The sequence below is a fragment of the Salvelinus sp. IW2-2015 genome, linkage group LG6.1, assembly GCF_002910315.2.
Source record: "Salvelinus sp. IW2-2015 linkage group LG6.1, ASM291031v2, whole genome shotgun sequence".
NCBI classification, from domain to species: Eukaryota; Metazoa; Chordata; class Actinopteri; order Salmoniformes; family Salmonidae; genus Salvelinus; species Salvelinus sp. IW2-2015.
Window position 1 is genome coordinate 20,796,842 of NC_036845.1, and position 23,459 is coordinate 20,820,300.

At 43.5% G+C, this 23,459-nt stretch overlaps 1 protein-coding gene across 2 annotated transcripts in view; it reads left to right on the forward strand.

The window, feature by feature from the left end:
* The first annotated feature begins 6,690 nt into the window (after positions 1-6,690).
* The window catches only part of usp45 (ubiquitin specific peptidase 45), a 48,887-nt gene continuing 32,118 nt past the window's right edge, over positions 6,691-23,459 (forward strand). For both annotated transcript variants that reach the window (XM_023989381.1, XM_023989382.1), the window contains exons 1-5: positions 6,691-6,958; positions 8,032-8,140; positions 8,413-8,582; positions 8,788-8,888; positions 9,189-9,289. In XM_023989381.1, coding sequence (XP_023845149.1) covers positions 8,038-8,140; positions 8,413-8,582; positions 8,788-8,888; positions 9,189-9,289 — 475 coding nt within the window. In that variant the 5' untranslated portion in view covers positions 6,691-6,958; positions 8,032-8,037. The remainder of the gene's footprint in view (positions 6,959-8,031; positions 8,141-8,412; positions 8,583-8,787; positions 8,889-9,188; positions 9,290-23,459) is intronic.

The window sequence follows — 23,459 nt, forward strand, 5'->3', positions numbered from 1 at the left end:
TATAACAAAGCATGAATGATTACATATGATCATAAGCAAACAGGAAAACGTTAATCCAGAGGCAGCGCTCCTAGTGGCCGGGGACTTAAATGCAGGGAAACTTAAATCAGATTTACCTAATTTCTATCAACATGTTAAATGTGCAATCAGAGGGAAAACAATTCTAGACTACCTTTACTTCACACACAGAGATGCYTACAAAGCTCTTCCTCGCCCTCCCTTTGGCAAATCTGACCATAACTATCCTCCTGATTCCTGCTTACAAGCAAAAAATTAAGCAGGAAGCACCAGTGACTCGGTCTATAAAAAAGTGGTCAGATGAAGCAAATGCTAAGCTACAGGACTGTTTTGCTAGCACAGACTGGAATATGTTCCGGGATTCTTCTGATGGCATTGAGGAGTACACAACATCAGTCACTGGTTTTATCAAATAGTGCTCCGAGGACGTCATCCCCACAGTGACTATACATACATACCCCAACCAGAAGCCATGGATTACAGGCAACATTCACACTGAGCTAAAGGGTAGAGCTGCCTCTTTCAAGGAGCGGAACTCTAACCCGGAAGCTTATAAGAAATCCCGATATGCCCTCCGACGAACCATCAAACAGGCAAAGCGTCAATACAGGACTAACATCGAATCGTATTAAACCGGCTCTGACGCTGGTCGGATGTGGTAGGGCTTGAAAACTATTACAGACTACAAAGGGAAGCACAGCCAAGAGATGCCCAGTGACACAAGCCTACCAGACAAGCTAAATAACTTCTATGCTCGCCTCGAGGCAAGTAACACTGAAACATGCGTGAGAGCATCAGCTGTTCCGGACGACAGTGTGATCACGCTCTCCGTAGCCGATGTGAGTAAGACCTTTAAACAGGTCAACAATCACAAGGCCACAGGGCCATACGGATTACCAGGACTTGTACCGCGAGCATGCGCTGACCAACTGGCAAGTGTCTTCACTGACATTTTCAACCTCTCCCTGTCTGAGTCTGTAATACCAACATGTTTCAAGCAGACCATCATAGTCCTTGTGCCCAAGAACACGAAGGTAACCTGCCTAAATGACTACCGACCTGTAGCACTCATGTCTGTAGCCATGAAATGCTTTGAAAGGCTGGTCATGGCTCACTTCAACACCATTATCCCAGAAACCCTAGACCCACTCCAATTTGCATACCGCACCAACAGATCCACAGATGATGCAACCTCTATTGCACTCCACACCGCCCTTTACCACCTGGACAAAAGGAACACCTATGTGAGAATGCTATTCATTGACTACAGCTCAGCGTTCAACACCATAGTGCCCTCAAAGCTCATCACTAAGCTAAGGACCCTGAGACTAAACACCTCCCTCTGCAACTGGATCCTGGACTTCCTGACGGGCCGCCCCCAGGTGGTAAGGGTAGGGAACAACACATCCACCACGCTGATCCTCAACACAGGGGCCCTTCAGGGGTGCGTACTCAGTCCCCTCCTGTACTCCCTGTTCACTCATGACTGCACGGCCAGGCACGGCTCCAACACCATCATTAAGTTTGCTGATGACACAACAGTGCTAGGACTGATCACCGAAAACGATGAAACAGCCTATAGGGAGGTCAGAGACCTGGCCGTGTGGTGCAAGAACAACAACCTCTCCCTCAACGTGACCAAAACCAAAGAGATGATTGTGMACTACAGGAAAAGGAGGACCGAGCATGCCCCCATTCTCATCGACGGGGCTGTAGTGGAGCAGATTGAGTGCTTCAAGTTCCTTGGCGTCCACATCACCAACAAACTAACATGGCACCAAGACAGTCGTGAAGAGGGCACAACAAAACCTATTCCCCTTAGGAGACTGAAAATATTTGGCATGGGTCCTAAGATCCTGGAAAGGTTTTACAGCTGCACCATTGAGAGCATCCTGACGGGTTGCATCACTGCCTGGTATGAAAACTGCTTGGCCTCCGACCGCAAGGAACTACAGAGGGTAGTGCGTACGGCCCAGTACATCACCGGGGCCAAGCTTCCTGCCATCCAGGACCTCTATACCAGGCGGTGTCAGACGAAGGCCCTAAAAATTGTAAAGACTCCAGCCACCCTAGTCATAGACTGTTCTCTCTGCTACCACACAGCCAGCGGTACCGGAGTGCCAAGTCTAGTTCCAAGAGGCTTCTAAATGGCTTCTACCCCCAATCCATAAGACTCCTGAAGAGCTAATCAAACTGCTGCTACTCTTATTATCTATGCATAGTCACTTTCAGAACTTTACCTACATGTACATATTACCTCAATTACCTCAGCACCYGTGTCCCCGCACATTGACTATGTACAGGTACACCCTGTATATAGCCCCGCTATTGTTATATACTGCTGAGGTTTCATTATTTGTTATTCATACCGCTTACCTTTTTTTTTGGGGGGGGGGGTATTTTCTTAAAACTGCATTGTTGGTTAAGAGCTTGTAAGTAAGCCTTTTACTAAGGTCTACACCTGTTGTATTCAGCACATGTGACAAATAACATTTGATTTGAGATGGAATTTGGCTACATTGGCCTACAAACATTATTTATAAAGACTAGCAAAAACACAAGAATCACAAGAATGGCTTCAGATCAAACTCTACGTCATATTGTACCATGTTGCAGCACATTTTACAATATGCAGATTTGTTCTTTAGAGGTTGAAGTCATGAGACAGGTCCTAATGAAAAAGATAACTCACGAGGTACGTTGATTGACCCCGGGATGTGTCCGTACTCTCGGAGTTCCCACGGCTCCCGGACAACTATTACTACACTTGTTCGGGTTGCGAGTAGTTTCTTTAATGTTTCGTAAGAYACATCAGTTTCTGGCATTTGGGATGAGCTGAAACTACGTAACACGTACTCTTTGTGGGTGGCACGGATATCTGAATGATGTAAAACAACGGTTGTTGACTAGTGAGCAAAAATAAGCATTTTGAATTCGTTTTATAGTGTAAAAGCGTCAGTACAAAAGTTTAAAATTAGGCCTCTCATTTTCAACTTCGCTAATTACACAGCCTTAAGATTAGTTATTCATTTCAACACATGCCAAGCAGACTACATGATGCACATCGGGAGTGAGTACCCAATGTGTTTGACAGTGCTCTTCTTGAGGCTGGAATCGCTGCAGCAAGCTTTCTGAGCCATGTCAATATTTACACATGTAACTAAATCAAAGGTTTCAAAACGGCACTACTGTATTGTTATGCGTGTTCACTGCTCCAGCACGGTCGTTTTCTTCTTCTTTGAGTTTTATGACGAACTACACCACCAACTGGACGGGGGTAAAACATTTACAAAATAAAATTCAACCCCTCCTGTCTCAGCCTCCAGTATTTATGCTGCAGTAGTTTATGTGTCGGGGGGCTATGGTCAGTCTGTTATATCTGGAGTATTTCTTCTGTCTTATCTGGTGTCCTGTGTGAATTTAAGTATGCTCTCTCTAATTCTCTCTCTCTTTCTCTCTCTCGGAGGACCTGAGCCCTATGACCATGCCTCAGGACTACCTGGCCTGATGACTCATTGCTGTCCCCAGTCCACCTGGCTGTGCTGCTGCTCCAGTTTCAACTGTTCTGCCTGCAGATATGGAACCCTGACCTGTTCACCGGACGTGCTACCTGTCCCAGACCTGCTGTTTTCAACTCTCTAGAGACAGCAGGAGCGGTAGAGATACTCTGAATGATCGGCTATGAAAAGCCAACTGACATGTGCTGACCTGTTGCACCCTCGACAACCACTGTGATTATTATTATTATTATTTCACCCTGCTGGTCATCTATGAACATTTGAACATCTTGGCCATGTTCTGTTATAATCTCCACCTGGCACAGCCAGAAGAGGACTGACCACCCCTCATAGCCTGGTTCCTCTCTAGTTTTCTTCCTAGGTTCTGGTATTTCTATGGAGTTTTRCCTAGCCACCGTGCTTCTACACCTGCATTGCTTGCTGTTTGGGGTTTTAGACTGGGTTTCTGTACAGCACTTTGAGATATCAGCTGATGTAAGAAGGGCTTTATAAATTTGATTTGAACTCCATGCGGGAAGCAAAAATGTACATAAATCCACACGCACTTGGATTTAAGAAAGGAACAAACATATATACATTCCCGTCCCTTCAGTCTTTGTGTTATGGCGTGTACTGGAGGCGAAGTCAGGTGCAGGAGAGCAGAGTATAGTTAACAYGCGCACATTTATTTTCCGTTCCAAAACGAGAGCACTACAATAATCAAACGCGCTCAAAACACGGAACATAAATAAAAGACAAGAGCATAAATCAAACACCACATAACATGAAACAATTACACACAAAGACATGATGGGAAACAGAGGGTTAAATGCATGTAGATTGATTGGGGAAATGAAAACCAGGTGTGTATGGAACAAGTCAAGACAAATGGACATATGAAAAATGGAGCGGCGATGGCTAGACAGCCGGTGACGTCGATCGCCGAACGCCGCCCGAACAAGGAGAGGAGCCGACTTCGGCGGAAGTCGTGACACTTTCAAAAACTGAAATACCCTACTCAGGCAGAGAAAGTATGGGTAAGTGCATACTTGGAGTGTGTCTGAAAGTGGGCGTTGCAAAAAAAAGTGGGTGGATCAACAGCCATGGGTGTAACATCAGTGGGTGGATCAACAGTGATGGGTGTAACATCAGCACTCCATTATTGGTTAGACCAGCCATAGCCAGGTGCACCGTGGCTTAATGTCACCCGGAGCGAGCGGACCACAGGGGAGTGCCATCACTTACCCCTGGTTCWAGGGCTCCTTTTGTGCCTGCTTGCTTCTCAAGTTGTTCTTCCTCCCTTCTGCAGATCCAGAACCAGTCCCAGCACCAATCCAGATCCCATTGGCCGGTCCCAGCACCAGACCACGAGGTGCGGAGTAGGGAACAAACACCAGACCTTCACCCGGAGCGAGCGGACCACAAGGGAGTGCCACAATTGACCTCCAGGTCTAGGGCTCCCTTGTGTCTGCTTCCTCTTCAGGTTGTCTTTCCTCCCCTCTACAGATCCCGACCCAGCCCCAGTTCCCAGGGCTGGGTTCCTGTTTTCTCAGAGGCCCACAGTCCCAGCACCAACCCCTGMATTTCCAGCCCTGTTACGACCACCATTTCTAACCTGGCCCCAACACCAACCCAGGTTTTCCTGGTCCCAGGCCCAGCACCAACCCTGGACAGAGCACTGACCAACCAGAACTGCCACCTTCATCCAGAAACTGCCAGCTCAACCCTTCCCCTCCCCATAGACACATTGTGGACTGACTGACGGACTGAATTGACTGAATTTTCTCATTCCTGTTTTTATTTAATGATTGCTTTGTTTCTTTTCTTTTTTCCACCTCTTTACTTTCGTTTGATTGGATGACTATTTGGTTTGCTTAATTTTAATTGATTACTTATAGTTTGAATTGTTGATTATTTTGAATTTTGAATTAATGTTAGACTGAATTTTTACTTGTTGAACATTTTAAACTGTAATGAATTTTGGAATAACTCTTGCTGCTGGTGATTCTCTGATCCACCTCTATGCAGTCGACACCATTCTGTATACTTCTGGCTCTTTGGACACTGTGTTAACAAACCTCCAAACGAGCTTCAATGCCATACAACTCTCTTTCCGTGACCTCCAACTGCTCTTAAATGCAAGTAAAACTAAATGCATGCTCTTCAACCGATCGCTGCCTGTACCTGCCCGCCCGTCTAACATCACTACTCTGGACGGTTCTGACTTAGAATATGTGGACAACTACAAATACCTAGGTGTCTGGTTAGACTGTAAACTCTCCTTCCAGACTCACATTAAGCTTCCTATTTTGCAACAAAGCATACTTCACTCATGCTGCCAAACATACCCTCGTAAAACTGACTATCCTACCGATCCTTGACTTCGGCGAAGTCACCCAACTACCTCATCCCCATATTGTTTTTTTGCTCCTTTGCACCCCAGTATCTCTACTTGCATCTTTCATCTTCTGCACATCTATCACTCCAGTGTTTAATTGCTCAATTGTAATTATTTCGCCACTGTGGCCTATTTATTGCCTTACCTCCCTAATCTTACTTCATTTGCACATACTGTATATAGACTTTTCTATTGTGTTATTGACTGTACGTTTTTTTATTCCATGTGTAACTCTGTGTTGTTTGTGTCGCACTGCTTTGCTTTATCTTGGCCAGGTCGCAGTTGTAAATGAGAACTTGTTCTCAACCTCCCTACCTGGTTAAATAAAAATGTTTACATAGCAGGTTAAGATAACTAATGTAGCAGGTTATGAGAATTAACGTGGCAGGTTAGGATAATGAGGATACGGTTAGGAAAATGGTTAGGTTTAGCTAAATGTAGCTCTTCAGATGCAAAATCGTTCAATCTCAGAAAGTGTTCAATTGCAAAACAATCAAGTACCGTCCTTCTGACTGACATGGGCAACATTGCGCGTGCGCCGAAGTGTACGTATCACACAAAAGACAGTAAAGCGAACTTCTCAAATCAAATATGTAGTATGTTTACACAAGCATATGTATTCCCTTTAACCTGTCACACATACGCTGAACATACATATTTTTTAAAGAATAAAGCCCCATAATTTACTTTCCTACCATCATAACTTCGCTTTTCCTGCTAGCTGTGTTTAACCTGAACGAGCCACCGTATTGCGTCGCCATGTTGACTTCAGCAATTTGACCATGTGACTTTTTGTGGGTTCAGATGCTAGCTTTCGATGTTCCCGACAGTTTTAGAAAGTCAAGATTATAACTGAAACTGTATTTTGCGTTTTGGACATTAGCTACAAGTATTATATGGACTTCATTCGAGTTTCTTGTCGTGTATGACATACAATAAAGTTCTCAATCGTTTGAAATAAGCTACAACGCTACAGTGTGTTGACATATTAGCTACCTAGCTAACTTGCTAGCTCATTGGCCAGTTTAAGGGCAAAATCAAAGAGGTGAGTAGTTTCATGTTAGCAACATCATATTTTTTTAAATCTTCAGAGGCATTGTGGCATGCCAGCTAAGTAYCTACTAGTAAAAATGTTTTAAAAACCACGAACTCCCAAGTTAACTTGGCTAGCTAACGTTACAGTCTATATGGCGACCAATTTGACAGTACTAGTAGCTACCTGTCACAGCTACCTGTCACGTTAGTTAACTTGTCATGCACTGCGTTAGCTAAACGTCACCGTGGCTTGACTTGGTTTTATATTGTTATATTAAGTGTAACCCAGTTAAAATAGATTTGGAAACACAATTAAACGTATTATTTTGTGTTTTTGTAGCTATGGCCTTCTACAAAATAGAGCTGTGTCATATGCTTTTACATCATGTAGAAATTGATGACTGTATAAATTAGTTGAATGAACCATTGTCGACATCTTTACAGAACAAAACAGATTTCAGCTATTGTCGTTTATATTATTGTGTGTGTGACTGTGCCCTCCTAACGTTAGTTCACTCTGAAGACCAGGCATCATCAGTCTGGCCACTTTACAGCTCTTACCCACACTAGATTAAACGAATTCTAATTTTGGTGGCAATTCAAGACCATGACTATGTGATTCTTTGAATCTGGTGGTGTGTTGGGGCTGGGCTGAAACAATAGCCTGCACATACAGCAGCCCATCAATGCCAGAGATGCCCAGTAAGTAAGTAACCTTGTACGAGTTAGAATAGATATCCTGTTTTTGTAGCGTGAGGCATGTTGATGAACAAGTATATCCCCTGGACATGARGCTAGTCTATCGCAGGTCCTTACCCCCAATCTATCTACTTAATGGGGGGTGCCAAGCAGAGACACACTGGGTCCCATTTTTACTGGCTTTGGTATGACTCGGTCAGGGATCGAAATCCCAACCTTCCAATCTCAGGCGGACACTCAAACCACAAGGTCACTGAATTGGTTAGAGTTGCCCAGCAAAAGCTCTTAGATTTGCCTTCAATGTTTTCTCTTGMCCCGGTTGGTTTTGGGCACTGCTTAAAACCCAGAGTAGTACTGATATTCCTATGTCTCTCCAATCTACAGCTACAGATGCGGCTAAAGGATCCCTTCTCCTTGAAAGCTGCCGACATGACTAAGCGGACTAACAAGCCGAGGAAGCCTCGAGATGAGGAGTCGTCGGACGAAGTTAGCGGTAAGATCATGGGAAGCTCATGCTCCCMGTTGTGATGAAAAAAACATATGTTTCTATATAGGCTGCCTAAAGAAGTTTAATTGACCCAATAAGCCTTCTGCATGTTCTGCTCTAGTAATGGCTAGTCCAATCATGTCTGATTCATTCTATGGCAGGGGATTCGTGTAGTTCAGATTATGCCTTTATTTGACATCTATTGTAAATCTTGGTCATTAAGGGATTTGTAGATGCTGGGTTAGCGAGCAAAATCTATGTGACTTCGTGCTCCTCAGGGCTGACCTGCCAGCATGTCAGCAAGGCGGTGGACCTGAGCTCAGTCAAGAAGGCAGTGACCTCGAGCATGTGGTCGATGTGTTCAGATTGCCTGAGGGAAAGGACTATGATAGATGGAGAGCCAGCCAGTGGCCACGACATCCTCGTATGCCTCAAGTGCGGCTTTCAGGTGAGCTTGGACTTTGAAAGCTTTTATCTAAGGTGGGAGGATGAAGGTTTTGTCAATATTTTGATGTATGAATTGCTGCACTTGACATGTGTTTCAGAAATTAAACACTGTTTGTTTCATTTGTAACAATCTGACCGGGAAAGTGTATGGATGGTTGTAGCCTATCTAAGAAATGGTGATCCAGTGATCTTTACCCCTTTCACAGGGCTGTAGCCAGTCAGAGAGCCAGCACTCCACCAAGCACCACCAATCCCTCCACCCTGAGTCCCACTGCATCACCATCAGCCTCGGCACCTGGAAGGCCTGGTGAGGACCCTACAGCAATACATGGAACATACAGATTATAACAGGACAACACATTTATTTTTACAGCCATTCTGCCGTTCCAAATAGGCTAATGTAGCACTATTCCTTTCCCTTTGTGTTCGTTGTAAGCAGAGGATCTTGAACTGAAAAGTTATTTGAATATTTACGTTTTGCCTCAGAATATCTCCAGTAAATGTTGTGAGCAGTAGTTATTCACACCACCTCAAAGAATGAKAATTCCGTATCAGTAATCTGATGGCTTTGTTTGTTGCTCTCTCTATCTCTCCAATTCGTTCACAGGTGTTTTGAATGTAATGAAGAGCTCTCCACTCACTGCAATAAGAAGGCTTTGGCCCAGACCCTGGACTTCCTACAAAAGCACTCTGTCAAGGCAGCCTCAGGTAACCCATTCAACACACCTGACAAGGCCACGGGTTGCCAGCCACTCAATGAAAGGTGATCAATTTTAGGTATATTTGTGTAGACTAAGAGAACAGCAGGCTACCACCTGAAATGAAAAGGGGTGGGTAAACAGTGCTATACCGTACAAGGTGCTACTACAACTCCCACTTCTTTTTAAATTTAAATATGAATGTTTCTTGGCTTTGACAAAGGCGCTGGACTGAATGAAAAGCTGAAGAATTTAATAAATGAGTACCACTATCCCAAAAAAAAGATTCTGTCTTCTAAGGCTAGAGCCTAGATTTCCAAGAAGCCACTTCAGCTTCCTTTCACTTCTGTGTATTTTGAGTGCAATTGCTATTGTTTTTTTTACAATATGTGCTAATACATAGAGATACAGGTTATTACTGAATGCAGAAATCCTCTGTGGAGACTCTTCTCCTCTACAAACTAACATTGGTGCCAGTAACTCCATTGATGTTCACCTGAAGGTGTGGAGTTGATTGCAACACACCAACTCCCCCTGGTGGCCAAGGCTTTTTGGATTCCAGAATCCAGACACCTTTTTCTTTGCAGCTGTGGCCCATAAAATTGTTAACTAAGGATGTGCATCACTACTTTCATGAAAGATTCAATACACATCTAGCTGCATGGGCTCCGATATGATACAGGAATGATGCGTTTTACTTAGAAATGATTCGGTTTGATTTGGGGTGCGAATTAATGTGAAGCGATTCGATGCACTAAAATGTATWGCATTAACACATTTCTATTTAAATTAATTTCTGCTGCTGAAGGGAGCACAGGAACTGGATCTGTCTGAGGTTACTTCTTTAAGCTGAGTGGCCCTCTCTCTCTCTGTGTGGGTGTGTGTGTGTGTCCATGGTGTGTGTGTGTGTAGGCAGCTGAGCCCAGACTGAGCATCTACCACCCCACTATCAGATTAGGGGTGGTGGAAATGTATGCTTTTTGTCCCCCTACTTTTTATCTGAAATCACCATCACCCACTAATTAACTTGTCATTTTTACAGATTCAAAATGTTTTGAGCTAGTACTATGTCAATATTTATATTTAGAAATTAGCATGGCATTTAGCCAATTAATATTATTTAGCTTTGGATTTTACCCTGTCTCGAAAGCGAATGGTTTAGACAGGGTTCGTCAACTAGGTTATGTCTCGGGCCAATTTCTTTCTGAGCTAATAGTCTGCGSGCCAGAACATAATTAGTATATAAGTATGTTAGCACAATTAGTTGGTCTACACTACAAATTGAACAACATTTTTAACACATCTGATTAGTACATGATAAATTCAGTGACAATAACATAATAATTTTGATCTGATCACGCTCATAAAATCACCATGCCTCTATTCAATTATTATTTTTGTCTTTCTCTGTGTGTTGATTGGTGGGGAAAAACAGGTCTACGTAGCCTACTGTAGACTACACTACTTTTTCTAATGTCAACATTTGTTCAGAACAATTAGCTTGATAGCAAGAGAAAATGTCGCTCTCAAAAAGTATCAAAAGAAAAGTGGATAATGAAAATGGAAGTTTCAGGGAAGATTGTACAGAGAGATATGCGTTCATCTTACCATATTTTCCCAATGCCAAGCCAGTGCGTCTTAGTTGCAATGAAAATGTCGCTGTTTGCAAAGAATTCGATCTCAGACATCATTATGAATCTCAGCATGGAACTTTCAAAGTGGCCTTCCCGACCCAGACAGAGGCCCGACGCAGAAACATTGAAGCCTTAACTGCAAGTTACGCACACTGCTTTTTGGGTATTCTGTCACTTAAACAGGTTAAATCTGCAGTTACAAGGAAGAGGGAAAACTGTTGTGGACATGGTGGATAAACTTGAGGCCTTTACTTCGAAGTTTGAGTTGTTCGATTTTGACTTGTCATCTGGAAGGCTACTGCACTTCAGCACACTGAAGAAACGACTGCAGGCCGCAGTATTGTCACAGAGGTGGTGGAAGATTTAATCGAGCACCTGAGGGACAGCTTCTCCACCAGATTTGAAGACTACAGCATGCCCAAAGATATCAGTGCGTTAGTACGTGATCCTTTCACAGTCCGCCCAGGTGGAGAATCCTCCTCCCTTGCTAAGAAAACGATACTCTCGCTGGATGAGGCCTCAATTCAAACTGAGCTGATTGAATTCCAGACATCCAGTCAAATCAGGGATGCACTCAGGAATGCCGAGTGCTGTGTTTTGGGTGGGATGCTCAGAGGAATACAGCACAATAAATAAACTTGCATTTTATGTGCTAACAATGTTTGGATTGACTTACACCTGTAATAGTACTCATTTTCCTCTGTACGCAATATAGACTCACGACAGGAACCGGCTTTCACATAAGTCAATCGAGGTCAAAAGCACATCCATCTCACCCGACATCCATAAGATCGTGACCGAGGGAAAATACTACTTTTCCGATTGAGTAAGTAGCTTAGTGGCCTATATGACTGTATTTAGTAAATACTAACATTATCGTGAGTGCTTATCCAGGGATATTTGGGTCTCAAGCTGACAGAACAAACAGAAAATCCTGTCGTTACGGGAACAGGCTATCCCGATACCTTTTTTTTCTTTTAAATTATTGTTTTATTTATGCTACATTTTTGTCCGGTTAGGCCATATATTTTTTTTTGTGGAAGATGCTGTTAAGCGTCATAGTCTAAGCCTACCTCAGCCAGTTGTTATTTTACATAGGCATAGGCTCGGAAGAAATAGACTCCAATTAAGCCCTCTTGTTGTTTGTGAAGTCAAATTAGAATGAAGATTATTGTTTAAATGAATTACTCGACTGGTGTACTTTTTCTCTATGTTGCCGTGCAACACTTCCATAACAAGTTAGCTATATTATCAGCACCAGGCGCTGTTCACCTCCTATTGATTGCACTGCGGTTGCAGCTTTACTTTTTAGCAGCACAACAAAATGTTCCGCTGCCTGCTTTATTAGTTGACTGTCTCCTGCATTCTCTCCTTATGAATTAGGTTAAAATGTAACTTTTTCATTATTTAGGTAGGGTAACTTCCATCTTGGGACATTGCATTTGGGAGTTTATGCATCTCGGGTGCGAGATAAAAAAWAAATKAAAAAAWATATATATATTATTTATTTATTTATTTTTTGTTAAAAACATATTCATAATTAATTTGGGGGGCCAGTTGGGGAACCCTGGTTTAGACCGTTTGGAATTTAATGTCTGACCAATGAATGCGAAATGATTGCTGTCCTTTATGAAGTTACGCTGTTCATGTAAAAATGACCAAATACACTGACACTTTAAAGCAAAACTATTTCTTATGATGAACCTGAACAATCTAAATAAAATCTGAATGATTGAAAACCCCAATGGCAGTTGGATCGGAGTTGCTGCTTCCACTCCCGTAGGCTACACAACTCCGGTAAAACTCCAGTACAATTGTCTACAGCGCATTTGGTAACAATGACCTAACAATTTACATTAGTTGTCACTCAACTAAAACAACACTGTGTGCACAGTTGTTGTATGCACTTACATGCATAAATGTTCGATAGGCTACTAAATGAAGGAGAGGACGCAACAGTTCAGTCACAACAGATTTTTAAAATGTTGTATTTATTTTTGGAATAAAYCAATATGAGTAAAAAACATCATTAGTGAAGGCGATTCTTAACATTTGAATTYGTTTTCTGACCGATGCATGCTTAATTTGGATCGGTTTGTACTGCAACAGATGCACTCATATCTTACGCATCAGTCCCCGGTTCAAATGTTTATTGGTGAGTCATTACATCCCTATTGTTAACCATCATGTTCCGTATAGGTCAATAATCCTCTGAGAATGTTGCATGTAATAACAGAGGTATTACTGTGCAAATATGTATACTAATAATTTGCCGTGATTGCATCAGGTTCAAGAATGTTTTCAAAGCTTTGTTACAGCACATTTCTGCATTTAAAATATGCACTGAGGTGTGTTTTAAGTTCACGGAAGCTGTGATGGCCTCCCCATTCATGTTGGTCAGGGCCACAGTATGGCTTAACTGCTGACATCACTGAAATGAAAAGCTGCTGTTTGGAGGCCACACAGGTGGCAACAACTGAAAACTTGTAAAGCTGATTCATTGTACAGCTTTTTCTCCTATTGAAATGATATGTAATAAGCGATTTGGTAAATTATTTTGTGAAGGGGCTTGTACAGGATTCATTTCCTTGGACATTTCTGTATTCTGTCTTTTCTGCACTCGCCATGACTGTTTCCTGATTCTGCCTCTTCACAAAAGTGGTTTTGTAGCCTAGCCATGCGTATCCCACACTGTACAGACCAAGCCAATTCCACCTTATCCCAGCCAGCTGAGCCACCCTCACCCAGTCCACCACATTCTCCTAGACCCCCACCCCCATCTCCCGTATGGTAGATTCACATTCCTTGTGATGCCCTGTTTAATAAAGTTCCCTGGCCTAAAGACTACCAACTGCCCTTACTGATCTGCCCTGTGGATGTCTCCTGCCTGTCCTGAGCCTCCTACCTCCAGCTCTGCTGCTCTCCCTCCCGCCTGCCCCATGTTCATGTCCAAGCTTAGGCTGGTCCACCACAGTCAGTCAGTCAGGCAGGCTGTAGTGTTGCGGGAGTGACGCTCCAGTTCCCCGCCTGTGCCGCATGGCCACACTCATTAGTGGCATTATTCGCTTGAGCGACGCTCCCCGGCTGGGTTCCCTGAAGAACGAGAGCAGCTGTGTGGGGTCCGGCCACTGAGCTGAGCCCCCCCCCCCCTCTCTCTCCCACAATCCCTCCCACCTCACTGTGCCCCCTGTCCAACGCTGCATGTCTCAGCACCTCTGGGAAGGGCCTGTGGGTCATGCTTGTGGGAGCCAGGGTCCAACAACGACTCCAAAGTGCTGGAGATAAACAGCTGCAGCGCGTTCCCAGGGATGAACACACTCAATGACTGGACACACACACACACACACAAATTCCTTCAATTGACAAGCATTTCGCTTTACCCACAATAACATATTTTAAACACGTGTATGTGACATACATTTTGATTTGATTAGAACTGTATAGAATGTGTGAATAGGTACATTATATATATTTTTTGGTATCTGAGTTTGTTTGTGTTGGGCTTTACAAGTCTCTTCCTGTGTCTTAGAAATCACAGAATGGTGCTGTACCTCCAGTATTATTTCCCCAGCTTCAAGGGCACTGCGGTTTGAACATACCAGTATCCAATTAGATTCTCCAGTCCTCCTCTCACTAGCCTTGACAAAGCGTACAGGACTACACAGAACTGAAATTCCATCTTGTTCCCTCATAAATTACTTTCACTCTGGTTGTGATGGCAGATATGGGCATTCCTTTTCATGAAACATGGTGTTCTCTCTAGATAACTTCCTGTCACCCATCTACTCACTCAGTGGAATAGACAAAACCTGCACGATGCATCAGTCACATGTCGATGTCCCTGATCCTTTGTTTTTTGATCAGTCCCTTTGAGTCTGTGGGGGTGGCAGGGGTCCAGTGTTGAGGGGTCACAGAGGGTGAACACTGCTGGGCGCCAACATCCCTCCCTTTACCTTTACATTACCTGTTACCTTTCTTCCCACCTGATTGTTCCACACTGGCTGGGAGAGAAAACAGGCAGCCATTGTTGTTGTGAAAATGGACTGCTGCTGTCAGATGGGGAGCTGGTGAAATTGCATTTCTGCTTGAAGGCCAGGTTTTTAGGCAGAGTCTGTTTTTGTATTCTCTTTTTACCATAGACCCCAGGCACAAAAGAGCCCCAGCAAGAATTTTTCTAAATCCATAATAGTTTTTACAACAACAGCTCAGGGAAGAAAGAAAATCTATTAACTGTACTCTCTCACCAACAAGGCCTTCAGCTCAAGTACCAGAGTCCCACTAAAAGGAGACATGACCTCAGGGAGCTAGTCTTCGGCTTTTAACACAGCTGGGGTGTCTTTGTGGAGGAAATTAAAATGTTTCCTTTGAATAGGCATCAGAGCTTGGTGCTCGCTGCGTTTTGCCCATTATTTTCTGGTAGTGAGAAATGTTTCCCCCTCTCTTTTGTTATTAGTGTACTTGCAAGGACACACACAATTGTATGGAATCTTTACTTATTACTATTATACTATTATATTTTTCTTCCACATGCCTACTCATATACCGAAACCGATGGCTATACGTTTAATAGATTGCTTGTGCTTTTTGAGCTGATACTTTTAATTACATTTTTAAGACCAGCATACAATCTCATAACGTCTCTATGACCACAATATTTCAGTATTTAATGGTCAATAGAATTTTTTGAACCACAGCTCGATTTCTAAAGCTGATGACATAGAAATGGGGATTCTTCAATACCAAACGAGAGAACCCATGTCAACTTTGTTAAAGGGACAGTGCAGTCAATAACATGACTTTCATGTTTTCTTAATGATATTTCCCCACTATGAGGTTGAAATAACTTATGATAATGCCATTTTACTAGTGTAAGAGCTTTTTGTATTTGAATTTCAGCATGTTTAGGTGGGATGGAGTTTTTGGCCCACAGCATGACATTACAATCTGATAGTATTATTCTGACAAATGACCATGTCATAATTTATTTGCATAATGTATCCTCGTACTTTGAAGGGGTAAGCGGGGTAGGCTCTAGACTAMAGTCTAGTTGATCCTATCTGCCAATCAGGGCTGTGTATGTAGAAATATTGATATTTGTATCGACATACCGACGCGATCAGTGTGACGACCCTCCCACTCTGTCTGCCGAATTCTTTCTCTTTGCTCTTGTTTTCCTTAATAGGATGTCGGTGGGCGGAGCCGGGAGGGTCGTCAGAGAAATGGGACATACCTGGGCTCGGGTGTGTCCCAGGATAAATGCACCTCTTCCCCATTCAATGGGGGAGACTCTCTCTCCATGCAGACACTTTTATAGATTTTGTTGTGGTATTTTTGTGGCCTTTTGGTTGTTTGCTTTGGCACCTTTCAACACACCGCATTATCACATTTATGCATGCAAAACACTCACCTACATTACTGATTACACACACCATTGTTAATTGTATCGAGTTCACTTGAATAAATATATTTTGTTATTCCTTGTCTCCACGTTGTCTCCCTTTTGTTACGAACTTCGAGCCGGTTCGTGACAAGCGGGGGCTCATCCAGGATAATATGGTTGGTTCCTAGACATTTTGGCGTATAGCATTATGATGGATTAATACTAGTGTTGTTTGGCTTACTAGTATGTGTGTTGTGTTTGGGAGAAAACGGGGAGTTAACGTTAAATTCTGTAGGTGCTTTGTTTGCATCTTTTGTTAGTTTTTGAGTTTGGTAGGCCCAGTATTGGTTGCCTTTGTTTGTTTTTTGGTAAACTTGCCACTGCGGTGGATAGTTGTGTGCTGCGTTGGAGAGAGTACATTGGTTAGTTTCCAGGCCCCTGCCCAGCCTGAAACTCTTGTGCTACTCGCTGTTGGGACATCGGTCTGAGGTGAGTACAGTCGGCTGTGTACCTCAGCGGGAGATTTGGATAAGGTAGTGATACTTGCTACCCAGAGCTCTATAGCCTTTTTCCCCTGTTAGGCTTAGCAATGCGTTTCATTTTGGAATACGTTGAGCATGGTTATTTTGTTCTATTTTTGTGTGGTGTCTGTGGACTGAGCGGTTGTCTCGGGGGCACATCCGTGGCTTGGGGGAATCTGCCAGCGTGCTGGGTGGTTTATTTCCTTGCCAGCGGGCTACAGTGCGTAATTACCCACCGCAATTCTACACGAAGACTAGGGTTGAGTTACTGTAGGTTTTGGGGAAGCTCCATATATATCTCATCTCTCTTCTGTGYTGCCCACTGTGATTTGTCACTTCTCTTGTSGTCCGGTCTATTAGGTTAATATTGAAGGCCAATCTGATGGAGAGTGTTATTCTTGAAGTTACCACTGGGGCAGCCTCTGTTGAGGACTCGCCGTCTCCCTGTAACGTTACAATGGCCACTCCATCTGTTAGTCCTAGTAGTCTTCTTTTTGAACAGCAGAAAGAACTGCTTCTGTTACAGCTAGAGCATGATCGTGAGAAGCTAGAGCATGACCGTGAAAAATATGAAAAGCAATTGGAATTTAAACAGGATTTGGAGCGTGCTAAAATCAAGCTGCAACAAGAGCGACTAGAGCTGGTTAGGGAAGTTAAGCTCTCAGGGGAGAGTTTGCTCTGGGAAGGTGACCCAGATTTACCTAGGGGTCGTTCCTCTTTTGGTCGTGCCCCGGACACATTTTGATATTGTTGGGAACTTACGGTTGTTGCCTAAATTTAATGAGATGGACCCTGAGACATTCTTTTTGTTATTTGAGCGTGTTGCTGACGCTAGGAGTTGGCCTGATTCTGACTGCACTTTAATGTTGCAGTGTGTTGACTGGTAAGGCGCAGGAAGCATATTCAGCTCTTAGTGTAGCCGACAGTGTCAGTTATGATAAGGTTAAAATGGCTGTGTTACAGATTTATTAATTGGTCCCTGAGGCTTCCCGCCAACGATTTCGTACTTTAAAAAGGGATAATAAACACTCATGTTGAGTTTGCGCGAGAGGTATCTTCAGTTTAATCGCTGGTGTTCCGCCTCTGCAGTTATGACTTTCCAAGGGCTGTGTGATCTGATTATGCTAGAGCAATTTAAGGACACAATCCCTGATCATATAGCCACGTACATTAACGAACGAAAAGTAAAGCCTACCGCTGAAGCTGTGGTTTTGGCGGACGAGTATGTTTTGACTCACAAAAGTGTCTTTGCAGAGCCCCGTATTTGGAGTGAGTGGGGGTGTTTGGAGATATTTGGGCCTCGCTCACCGAGATACTTTGGTTCACGGGCAGAGATTCAATCAACGAGGGCTGAGCCTGACTCCCGTGGTAAAGCTGACTTTGGTCAAGAGTGTCAGTACTGTCAAGGTTCAGGTCATTGGAAAAACGAATGTCCGGTTCTCAGGGCTAGGAGTAAATTCAGTACGTGTGCTTACGTTAAATCTAAGCCTACGGCGTTGGCTGCGCCTGTTCCACATCAGTTCATACCTGACACATTGTCTCGTGCTCAAGGTGATGTGAAAGTCCATATTGACCCAGACTATTTACCTTTCATTACGGAGGATTTTGTGTCTGTTAGGAAGTAAGACCCCAATGCCAGTGAAGATCCTGAGAGACACAGGTGCCTCTAAATCGTTTGTGTTGGAGTCTGTTACCCTTCTCTGCTGAGACTGACTCGGGGAATAGTGTTCTAATTAGGGGAATAGGTTTGAACACTCTGTCAGTCCCATTGCATAAACTGATGTTGGATTGTGGACTGGTGACCGGTGAGGTTGTTGTGGGGGGTGCGTCCTTCATTGCATATTGAGGGTATCAACGTTATCCTTGGGAATAACTTGGCTGGTGAGCGTGTATGGCCTGTCGTTTTTTCCATCTCTAGTGGTTTCCGCTAAGCCGTCATTTGTAGGGATTCCTGATGAGAGTGCGCAGAGTTTCCCAGAGGTGTTCTCTGCGTGTGCAGTGACACGTTCTATGAGCCGTGGCGACCCGGTCGTTGCTCCGGCTAACGAGAATACCACAAAGAAATTTGTCACTACTTTCCCTGTTATCCCGTTATCTGTACCCTGCTCCGATCTATTCAAGGCGCAACGGGCTGACCACACATTAGAAGAGTCGCGTGACCAAATTGTGCCTGTGGAACAGTTGGGAGATGTCGCCCATGGCTATTTTCTGCAAGAGGATGTCCTGATGAGAAAGTGGGTGTCTCATGGTAGTTGTTTTCTGGGGGAGGCGATTTGTCAGGTTGTTGTACCAATTAAGTTTCGTGAGTTGGTTTTGACAACTTCCCACATTGACGTTTCTGGACATATGGGTGTGAGGAAAACCTACAATCGCATATTAAGACATTTTTTGGGGCCTAGGTTAAAGAGGGATGTTTCTAAGTTCATCAAAACTTGTCACACCTGTCAATTAACTGGTAAAACCTAATCAAGCTATTAAGCCGGTACCACTGTGTCCTTTTCCTGTACTCAGCCAACCTTTTGAGTATCTGATTATTGACTGTGTTGGTCCTTTGCCTCGTTCTTTAAAGGGTAGTAGTTACCTGTTCACTGTGATGTGTCAGACCACTAGGTTTCCTGCTGCCTATCCTCTCCGGTCTATCACGACTAAGTCTGTGCTAAAAGCTTTGACTCAGTTTCTCTTACTGTTTAGAATCCATAAAGTCATTCAGAGTGATCAAGGATCTAATTTCACCTCTAATCTGTTTGGTTAGGTTCTCCAACAGCTCCATATTAAACACAATTTGTCTAGCGCCTGTCACGCGCAAAGTCAAGGAGCACTGGAACGTTTCCATCAAACACTTAAGTCTTTGAGAGCTTATTGTACTGAGATGGACTGGGAGGAGGGGTTGCCTTGGTTACTGTTAGCCGCTAGGGAGGTTTCACAGGAGAGCACGGGGTTCAGTCCAAATGACCTTGTGTTTGGACATGGGGTGCGTGGACTTTTATCTGTTTTCCAGGATGACTGGAAGTCTCCCGAGCCACCTCGGTCCCTGTTATCTTATGTGTGTGATTTCCGGCGACGCCTGTACGCCGCTGGTGAAATGGATAAAGAGAAGCTAATATCTTCACAGGAGAGGATGAAAGGCATATTTTTATCGGCGAACTGAGCCTCGTCACTTCAGTCCAGGTGACCAGGTTCTTGCTCTGCTGCCAATTGTTGGATCTTCTTTCAAGTTTCAAGGTCCATATACGGTTGTGCGCCTGTGCACTGAGCATTTAAATGTCAAAAGGAGGCTCAGGGAAATAAATAATACAAATATATATTTTGAGTTATTTTAATGAAAAACACAGTGATGATTTAAAAATAAAGTGAAAACGACTGCGTACGGGCTCTAATATGGCTGCTCCCACCTCAATTTTGCCATTCATACAAAATATATTCGCTATTGTTTCAGCGAAAACTTTAACTTTCTAGTTACTGGTGTTATTTTTTGTATTTAGAAAGAAGAAAGCTTTCACCGGGTACAGCAAATGTTTTTTTTTCTCTTGACAAATAAACACAATTTGTACTATAGAAATATTTCCCTCCCAGAAGAGACAATAAATACCATATTGTGCAATGCATTCCATTTATGTAATGGAGCTAGACACTCTTTCTCTTTTTGACATTTTGGTTTTATGTTTTCAGCCTTTTTCATCTAGGACCTTCAGCCATGAGAAAACAATCTATTTATTCTATGTGCCCATATACATGGCATCTCTGAAAGGATACAACTCAACTCTTACCATGTGACATGTTGGATAACCCTCTAACCCTGTAGCGTTACATTTGGCTAGATTTTCTGTTTTTGGGGGGCCCTGGTCAACCCGTAAGACCCTTGTTTAAATCCAGGGTTCCTGTTCTACATGTGATGTAGTGTTGGTCTACAGTCAGTCTGGGTAATGTCCATAAGAAAAAAGCTTTTACCCTGGTGGTCCCTTTTATGAAGCTAATCAAGGGTGCTTCTGTAGTTTTTCCCACCACTGCACACTAATATAGGCAAGCAATGTGGCCAGCAACAGCTTGGAAAGTGTGTCTGTGTGTGTGTGTATTTGCGTGTGTGTTTTGCATGTGTAGGTTTAACATAGCAGTGGGCTCTTTTGGCCTCAGATGGCAAGAAAGCAGGCTTTTCATGCCCTGCAGTCACAACAAATGTACAAATTAATAAGACATTTGGTGTTGCCCGGCCTTCCCCTTGACTGCCTGTTTACTGCTGTATGACGAGAGCTGTCCTTGGCTCTCCACTACGGTCCCATTCTAAATGGTGAAATTAATCAAACATGCCTCTTACAAGTATCTGCTTCAGTGTTTTAATGTGAGGACACTGCTTCATAGGCTTTTGAGGAAGTATGTCAAATGAGAGGTCATTTATCTTGTCTGTTGATAAGTTAGGTTTTGGATATCAATTTTTCTTTAGCCTAGCCCTATGCTGTGGCTGGTGTATTCAAGTTTTCAACCATAGTTACAATACTCTGCTCTAGACTAATAGCTACTGTAGTGATTATTCTATGTCAACATCCCGAATATGTTTCATACAGCGCATCAATCCAGTGAGTCTTGTAAATTCAATTTATAGTTCAAAATTGTTTGTGGTGGAATGACGGTATATTTGATCATATGAATAACCTCTATCGTCTTGACAGATTTGCAATTTATTTTGTGAACAATTGTTTTTATTAGATTACAAAGGCAATACAAAAATGTTATTTTTTTTGCGTTTTCCTCATTTTTAACCCCGCCACCCTAATCCCTAGCAACGCATACTATAAAAAATGTGACTCCAACATAACCACGTCCTGAAAACAAGCCAACCATTTCCTTATATGAAGGTCATGTGGTGGCAACCAGTGCTGAACAAGTTTTTTTGGCAGCAGTCAGCCAAATCTTGCACTGTTTGTTATTCAGCTGCATACCTGATCTGTCATTAACAGAGGAATTTGTTCAAGGGGTACAGTTTTATCAATCGTGTCAGAGAGAATACTGTCCTCCAGAACTCATCAGGACAATCCCATATCATATGTTTATATGTGCCAAGTGTATTGCGGGAACATAGGTCACAGTTTGGGCTTGGAGTCTGTTTTGCATGAAATCTTACAAGTGTTGTCAAGTATGACCAATGAGCTTCAAATGTATAAACTGATCGTTTGGGTTCTTTGAGTGAAATATATTCTCCTAGACATTCTCCCAATCAATAGCCACATCAGTAGTCATATCCTTAACCCACGCTTTAACAATTGAAAGATCTTTCCGCTTTAGTAATTGAAGATGAGAGTAATTAACTGACACATCAGAATGAATTTTTACATTCCCGTCCAATCACAGGATGCCTTCCCAAACGCATACCCCATGAAGCAGATGCTAAGCTACATGACTGTTTTGCTAGCACAGACTGGAATATGTTCCGGGATTCCTCCGATGGCATTGAGGAGTACACCACATCAGTCATTGGCTTCATCAATAAGTGGATCGACGACGTCGTCCCCACAGTGACCGTACGTACATAAGCCATGGATTACAAGCAACATCCMCAATGAGCTAAAAGCTAGAGCTGCCGCTTTCAAGGAGCGGGACTCTAACCCGGAAGCTTATAAGAAATCTCGCTATGCCCTCCGATGAACCATCAAACAGGCAAAGCGTCAATACAGGACTAAGATCGATTCGTACTACACCGGCTCTGACGCTGGTCGGATGTGGCAGGGCTTGCAAACCATTACAGACTACAAAGGGAAGCACAGCCAAGAGCTGCACAGTGACACGAGCGAACCAGACGAACTAAACTACTTCTATGCTCACTTCGAGGCAAATGGCACTGAAACATGCATGAGACCAGCTGTTCCGGAAGACTGTGGGYTCACGCTCTCCGCAGCCGATGTAAGACCTTTAAACAGGTCAAGATTCACAAGGTCGCAGGTCCAGACGGATTACCAGGACGTGTACTGTGACCAACTGGCAAGTGTCTTCACTGATATTTTCAACGTCTCCCTGTCTGAGTCTGTAATACCAACATGTTTTAAGCAGACCACCATATTGCCTGTGCCCATGAACACTAAAGTAACCTGCCTAAATGACTACTGACCCGTAGCACTCACGTCTGTAGCCATGAAGTGCTTTGAAAGTCTGATCATGGCTCACATCAACAACATTATCCCAGAAACCGTAGACACACTCCAATTTGCATACCACCCCAACAGATGATGCAATCTCTATTGCACTCCATACTGCCCTTTCCCACCTGGACAAAAGGAACACCTTTGTGAGAATGCTATTCATAGACTACAGTTTAGCGTTCAACACCATAGTGCCCTCAAAGCTCATCAATAAGCTAAGGACCCTGGGACTAAACACCTCCCTCTGCAACTGGATCCTGGACTTCCTGATGGGCTGCCCCCAGGTGGCAAGGGAAGGTAACAACACATCTGTCACGCTGATCCTCAACACAGGGGCCCCTCCTGTGCWCTGATGACTGCACAGCCAGGCATGACTCCAACACCATCAATAAGTTTGCCAATGACACAATAGTGGTAGAACTGATCACCGACAACGACGAGACCGCATATAGGGAGGAGGTCAGAGACCTGGCCATGTGGTGCAAGGACAACAACCTCTCCCTCAACGTGATCAAGA